The 7362-nt window shown below is 47.3% G+C and overlaps 4 protein-coding genes across 4 annotated transcripts; 2 read left to right on the top strand and 2 right to left on the bottom strand.

Moving 5' to 3' along the window:
* Positions 1-123: 123 nt before the first annotated feature.
* Positions 124-1245, bottom strand: VFPPC_05720 (hypothetical protein; the record flags this gene model as incomplete). The annotated part of the gene is made up of 1 exon (XM_022428474.1): positions 124-1245. One exon carries the CDS (start codon positions 1243-1245, stop codon positions 124-126), a length of 1122 nt encoding a protein of 373 aa, XP_022284277.1.
* A 1441-nt stretch (positions 1246-2686) lies between these two features.
* Positions 2687-3397, top strand: VFPPC_13897 (hypothetical protein; the record flags this gene model as incomplete). The annotated part of the gene is made up of 1 exon (XM_018291669.1): positions 2687-3397. The coding sequence occupies one exon, from the start codon at positions 2687-2689 to the stop codon at positions 3395-3397; it is 711 nt and encodes a 236-aa protein (XP_018141764.1).
* A 1903-nt stretch (positions 3398-5300) lies between these two features.
* On the top strand, positions 5301-5789 carry VFPPC_05719 (hypothetical protein; the record flags this gene model as incomplete). The annotated part of the gene is made up of 1 exon (XM_018284866.1): positions 5301-5789. The coding sequence occupies one exon, from the start codon at positions 5301-5303 to the stop codon at positions 5787-5789; it is 489 nt and encodes a 162-aa protein (XP_018141763.1).
* A 533-nt stretch (positions 5790-6322) lies between these two features.
* Positions 6323-7288, bottom strand: VFPPC_05718 (mipc synthase protein; the record flags this gene model as incomplete). The annotated part of the gene is made up of 1 exon (XM_018284865.1): positions 6323-7288. The coding sequence occupies one exon, from the start codon at positions 7286-7288 to the stop codon at positions 6323-6325; it is 966 nt and encodes a 321-aa protein (XP_018141762.1).
* Between the last annotated feature and the right edge of the window lie 74 nt (positions 7289-7362).

Raw genomic sequence — 7362 nt, 5'->3', positions numbered from 1 at the left:
GCAAAGGACCCACGGGCACATAGTTTTATCATTCATCATACATACACCAGAAAGCCTCAATAGTAGTAAAGGTCCTCAATGTGAGGTATCATGGCTTATAAACGAAAAAATGCTTCCCACATTCTATAACCGTCTTGGTGGACCTCGTATCTTCTCAAGCTCGTCAATAAAGACACTGGGCAAATGCCTATTCTCCGTTTCATCTCCAGAGTCGGCATACAACCGACCAGACATTATCAAATATGCTTTCCGAAAGCTACACCAGAGCTTCCTATATGACCTTAGATTTATCCATCTGGGCCAAACGCAATCGCTTTGCATGATCGCATCTACCAGCTGCGTTGTGACATCGAATGCCGAATAGTGGAATTTTCGACAAACGCCAAACTCCGTCAACCATATGCGAATGTGACCCTTCCTTTCACAGCCCAATACAAACCGTACGCCAGCGGCGTCAACGCCGCAACGCCAATGAAGAAATGCCAAAGTTGATCCCATCATTGCTGACATACCGACGACGTCAACCCCCTCCTCCTGTAGTTGGTCAACGTATGCATTGCGATTATACAAATCAGGCTGCCATCTGTCCGAAAGAGGACGAACATCACCAAGACAGACTTTAGCAACGAAGTGTGAATCGAAAATTCCTGCCATCGCTCTATCTTGTATTGTACATGAGAGATGCCGCTTAATGAGGTACGTCAGATGATCCCGATGAAATGGTCGAATAAATTCCATGGCGTAGGCTGCAGAATCCGGAGAAATAGCATCGTCGCTCGCTTGCAGATGTTTCAGTTTAGATGTGGCTAAATCGGCGTGAAAGTCGTAGCAATGGGGTACAAAAGGTAAAAGTATGTCACTGGCAACATCCTTGGCCACCCCAAGAATCTCTAACTCGACCTTTTGATGGATGTTGTGCTCTGCTTCCAGTATGGACTTTGAATTGCATACTTTGACTGCTGCAACTGGAGATCTCGTAGCGAATATCCAGGACGCTGTTGTAGTTTCGATAGGCTTCGGCGTTGGATGTGGCTTCGCTGGAGCTTGTGTAGTCGTGGGCGAGGGGGCTTCCGGAGAACGAATGAACTTTAATATGTGTCCAGCACGAGCCAATATTGGCCGAAGGCTTTTCTTGTGCAGCGCTGACCCTTTTGCAGAGTTGCAAGAGTCATCATCGCTGTTGCTGACTATAAGGCCACCGCCTTGCAAATGCGCCATACAGATGATGGGGTTTGTAGTTGCCATTGTCGTTGCCCCAAACTGGTAAGAAAAGCAAACAGGACAAGAGCGACTAACGAACTCAATTCATTTCGGTCATGTGTATTCGGGCACCGTAACTTCAAAAGCTTGCTGCCTGTGGAAAGTAGCTTGACCAATCTATAAAGATGAACCCAGCCGATACAAACCCCATTGAGGTCAAGACCACTTTCAGATGACCGAAGAGTCTTTGCATGGTAAATACGTAATTCTGCCGTAAAGGACCAAAGGGATTGTTGAATGGGATTCATCCAGCAAGCCCGCTGTCCAGGGTCAGCAGCCACCAGCGATGATGGCCTGCCGGTGATTTGCTGTAACCCCAAGTGCAAAGCAGGTTAGTTTCCTCGCCAAAGCGTGTCAAGAAGCGATTGAGGAAAGGTGCCATGGTTTTTGCCAACAACTACCAAGAGAAGAGGTGGGAACGGAGTAAGATCCGGCAGCAATATGGCACAATAGCCACCCTTTGTGGCAAAACGGGCGCAGCAACCCTTGGAGGGAGTACTTGAGATGGTTCCTGGTACAAGCTTCAGTGGCATAACCACTTTCGACGAAATATTACAAGACTAAATCCCTGTCGTTTTGTCTGCAGCCAGTGGAATGGCAATGCTTCCTGAGAGGGCCAACACCAGCTCATTAGCAGGTCTAAGAGTTTGCGCCTGGACATGGGTTTGAACCGCCAACTTCCGCACTAAGATGCCAGCAGTTTCTGGAGACTTCTCTCCAGCAGAATCAGGGTGTCTGAAATGGTGCACCATGTATGCAGGGGTTTGGTAGCCCAAGGCTTGTAATCGCCCAAAGCCCACTCAACATGTCTTGAAAGAATGATGCCTAGCTGTGGCTTCTCCTTGGCATCAATTCTCCTGGGAACAAATCGTTCGACCACCGTGAGACCTGTGATAAATCGTTTGACTGTGGAAGCTTGGCTGGTGATAATAACTGGATCTTCTGATGCGGAATTTTAGCCACTGGACTCTGGATCGTGGCTTACCGGCCAGAGCATAAATGGAAGCACTTGGATCGCCATTTATCCACGTCTCCGCAGGCGGGTCAGCCACACAGTAAACGAGACACTGTTGTCTCAGTCTAGTTCGGTCCAGCCTCCGTGAGATGTTGTTGGTGGATTTGGGTCCGGACCCCTGATTCAATTGTGAATCAAACACCACAGTGCAATGGGGTAACATCTGTTTTTGTACAATGCCGTCTGATAAGTTTCTATGCAGTGACGTCAATTGGGGTACTTTTAATCCCCGACCAGAACTTAAAATGGTTCTGTGTGTCTTTGTTTGTTCCATTGAATGAGGAGTCAAGATATAAGAGCCGGCGATGTCTGGAAGTACCTGACAACTACTCTTTCTGTCAGTCCCCGAACGAGAATTATTTTGATCCTAAAGTTACTTATTCTTCTTCACACAAACAACAAGTCGTCCTTATGGTGCTTCCACTTTATTCGCCCGACGCTGGCGCATATCACGAGGTAGAGACTCCAAAGGGCAGCGTCATGGTATCGGCCGATCTGCTTTCACCATCCAGCAACGAGTACGACGAGGATTCGAGAACACCATCATATTCCAGCGAGAGTACAGAGGGCATCGCATCTCCTTTATCGAATGATTCATCCAGAATATCGAGGTATCACACCCCTGGCCATGACGGCGTTGAGACACACATCCAACCCATACCAGCGGCGTACCCTGAAGTCCCTACCTTCGGCAGCACGTCGCCTTTGAAAAGCCAGACAATACGGCCAGAAAAGCACCGACTTGAAATCCCGGAGAAGCTCAACTATGGACCGCCGCAGGCTTGTAACGTTCCCGACGAGCAGCCATTGGGACCTGGTTTCCTTCCTTTCTACGTCAACCCTCATGCACCATTATCAACACCTTATCAACCGGCACATCCCATCCGGACAGCATCACCAAATGGCAACAGTTTAGCTCCAGGGAACTATTCGTTGGAGGGAACTGATCAGGCCATTCCGTCGTATATGTCGCCGGAGGCTATTAGGGCAAGAAACATAATACTCTCCTGCAACCTTCCAAGAAGACAAAACAAACCGATATGGAACCAGCATCCGGCCCAACAAGAAATGTTCACTGAGGACTTTCACTCATCGAAACGCCAGAAAATGGATGGCCAGTAGAGTGATTCGTGCTCTCAGGCGTTGATGCATCCGAGCGGGTAGGAAGTCGACAACGTACGCGCAGATGATGAGGGAATGTTGCCTCTTTGTTTCCAGTCTCTGTCTTCATGCTATTCCAGAAAGTGTTCTATTCTGCCCCTCTACATGGCATTTCGTTGTTTTATAGTTTCTCACATTCGAGTATGTTTTCCCAAGACAAGGTTGCGACAACAGCAGGAACTGGGTTTGTCATTTTATTACTGTAAATAGTTAAGGTCACATTAACCAGCTATATGTTTGTAATTGTTACAGATGGAACTAGATGCTTCAATACTAGTATTCGGGTGGTGGTGCCCTTGGCCAAATAGCATATAGAAGTTCATCAACATCACGCACAACTAGCTTGCCGAACCTTTCAACGTCAATCGCCACGAAAATAGCTTTCAATGTCAATATTTGTCTATCTAATTCTCAATCGTTCGTTCGTGACTGTCAAAGGCATCACGGAGATTAATTACCAACACTGGTACCACACGCGGAACAGACACAGTCGGTGCACAAATTGACTCGGCGAGCCCAACAAAATTGTGTAGCTACGGCACCTTAAATGCCCCTCATGATAAAGCGGCGCATTCAAACGATGTTCAAGTCAGTGCGGAGAGGGACGGAGACTTGCTCCAAAATGCATCCTTATGTGAGGGATGTTCTCCTTAGCTCAATGGCTTGCATGGGCGAACAAGCCCTATTCCGAAAATGGGACCTTTACTAGTCTTGCATAGCTCGTTTTGGCTGAAGATGAAGGGAGCGAGGTTGCATGTTGAGAGTTGCTCCTAGCTGGGAAACGCAAGAGTCTAGTATTAAACACTGCTCATATTTGAAGCGCACGCCTAAGAGGTCGATTGAGAAAACACCTAACCTTTGTGAATTCTTGCATTCCAAACCCATTACACCCTTTCCAGTTTATTATATTCCCTATGAAGGCCCGTATGGTCCGATTTGCGACTTATTCGCTCATATGTTGCCCGCTTTCTGCCTTCGTATTCTCACGATAACATTTCTATGATAACTTGCAAACATTTGGCGGCTGCGCTCTAGAAACCCGACACAACCGTCTAATTGAAGAACGAATCTCAAGGTACATTCCCCATAATGCGTCAGCTCTAAAGTAAGATGTGGCAACGCTTAGTACCACAAAATGCAATAACGTTATCTCAAAACGGGATTCCAATGTCGATGACGCACTTCCTACCAGCCCCATCCACAAAACGTGCATGTTGGTGGTCAACCCCTGTTTGGCCCAGTATTTTCTGTCGTCAAACTGAACAAGGATGCTGTAACCACCAATAGCTATTGTTCGTTGCTTGTAAATCGGAGGCTGGATCGTAGCCAAGTTAGAATCCCGGTTGAAATTGGGCCAATGCCCGGGGCATTTACTCCTCGCGAGGTCCCACCAAGTGAGGAGAAGTTTTTGGCTGTTATGTGCGAAGGAAGATGCCAATTGGCAACAGAGAAGAGGATAATCTGAATGTTTCTCTATGTCGAGACAATATATATGAGATGCTTACAAGCTGTCAATTCATACGCTGGAAGTAGAGGGACTAAAGACAATTGGAACTAAATGGAATATTAAAACGGCAATTGCCGCTCATATTGCAACAGACAAGTCGATCCCTGTATTCCGAATGTCCATGCCGCGGTACTTCCCATACAGTTCGATGACCATTGCCTAAATTGGACATTCATCCATGGACCACGCAATCAAGAATATCACCGCACATACAGGTCTATGACGCAACAATGAGCCTGTTCTCATATCGTCCCTTTAAATACCGTTATTCAACCTGACGATACTTCAAAGTTGTGTTGTTTCAACCCACCTCCAGCCTAGTTACTTCGCCACGCCCAAGCAAGGCCTCCCGGTACAATGGCTCCAGTGAATAAGCAAAGCGGATTGCCTTGGCCATTCATCTCTTTCGAAAAACATGGAGATACAACACCTACATCTGCTCTTGCTGCCACAAAGGCGTCCCTATTCGCTCGACAAGCGACTACCACGGTAACAGTTACCGCGGACAGTAGCAATGGGAACTCTACGAGTACATTGAGCGCAGGCGCGATCGCGGGAATAATAATCGGCTCGGTTGTTGGCATCCTGTTACTCATCTGGGTCGTGCGCTCATGTTTCAACCTCGGTGCACCGCCGCAGGAGCGAGAGGCCCTTTATCACGACGTTGAGCCCAAGCGCCACCGTCACCATTCCCGGCATCACTCGCGCCCCAGAAGATACTCTCACACTTCGGAAATGTCGATTCCTGCACCTGTTGTTGTCGCGGATACCGGCAGGGGCAGAAGCGGTCAAAGATATTACTATACTGATGATCGAAGGGGGCGACGATATAAGAGAGCATACTAGTTCGAAGGTTTGAAATGTATGGGGAGTGAATTCTTGATCACCACGATATTGGATGGACATACCCACAAGTTCGGATAAAGCTGGATCCCAAGACGTGGCGTTAGCATTTCGGGGACTAGTGCTGGCCTAGGAGTTTGTTTCGGTTTAAGATGGGTTGCAGTTATGATAAACAGGAATAGCGATTGCTATAATGATGAAATGATAGTTGGTTTATTCTGGGGCTCCGATGTTCTCCGTGAAATATACTCTAATACGAATCCTGTTCCAAATAACTTCTCGTGAAATCGCGTGACTGCCTGCTGTGAAGGCTTGAGTGACTCCAGGGGAAACTAGTATTTATAAACGCAATCGGTTTTTCTCCATCGATTATTCATTACCAAAATGAGCCAGTTTCAGTCAATCAAAGAGCTAAACGGTTGGAATGGTTGGATCAATCGCATGTGGAAACACAGAGCATGATGTTGGGTATCCATCAATACGAAGTCATCACAAGTTAATTATTGTTATTATTCTACTATCCATGCCGTCTTTCCCTAGCTGTCAGCTCCCTGGACCAATTTTTGAGCCATATCCAAAAAGCGCCTCCTGTACTCAAACGGGTCTGTGGTGATACTCATTGGGCCTTTCTTCGCAAAGAAATTGAATGCCTGAACGAGGCCGGACATCGTCTTCGGCTGCAGCTTGTGTCTAGCCCAGAAGAAATCTATTATGAGAATACGGTATATCCACTCGCCGTCAACTGATGTTACACCTCTTCGCCAGGATTCGTCCACCTTCCCCCAAGCTGCTGGTAGAGCATCATCACTCCTAGCCGTGTTTTCAGAATGTTGAGAACCCAATCGTTGCGCGGGCCCGGGAATCCTGACCAGAAACAGCGAGTAGTCAACCACATTGTAGCTAGCAAGAAATGCTGTATCCGAATTTAAAAAATCGAAGAGTTGGTGCTCCATTTCCACTGAGACACGTAATGGATCGGGCATTTCATCCACCAACTTGTTTTTCACGCTCTCTGGTGCAAGGTTTCCGTCTGCGATATCGCGCTCCGGGAAGAAATAGCTGTCCGGTTTTAAATCATAGGTACTCCATTGAGCTGTCAGAGTGTCGTCGTTCTCAAGTCCCTTTCCATGCGTAAGATTTTCCATAACAATGAGATGCGTTGGTGCGAGTCCTAGCAAACCTCCCAACGTTGTGGTCGTAACACAGAGCAGATCCGTGACCCGGGCCAGTAGACTCCCCGGATATGTCGTCATATGATCGATGTAAGACTGGAGTATCTCGTACATGAAGAAGCGATATTCAAAACGGCGGTCTAGTGATTTGACAAGATACTTCTCGTTGCTGGTGATGAGAAACGTAGAGCCACTATATCCGAGATCACCAAGAGGAATAAGGTCTGCTTTCCAATTACGGCTATGTCCTGAATCCGTGGAATCTGACCTAGGCCGACGAAATGACTCTGCGTATTCACGTTCTTCGATATACCAGGTTCCATGCCTCATCGCGAGAAAGGCCGAAGAACGATGTCGAGAATACCGAAACCCAAAGATAGAGAAGAACAGGATCAAACGATGGA

The sequence above is a fragment of the Pochonia chlamydosporia genome, chromosome 5 (assembly GCF_001653235.2).
Source record: "Pochonia chlamydosporia 170 chromosome 5, whole genome shotgun sequence".
In the NCBI taxonomy this organism is placed as follows: domain Eukaryota; kingdom Fungi; phylum Ascomycota; class Sordariomycetes; order Hypocreales; family Clavicipitaceae; genus Pochonia; species Pochonia chlamydosporia.
This window is presented reverse-complemented; position numbering and strand designations above follow the sequence as displayed.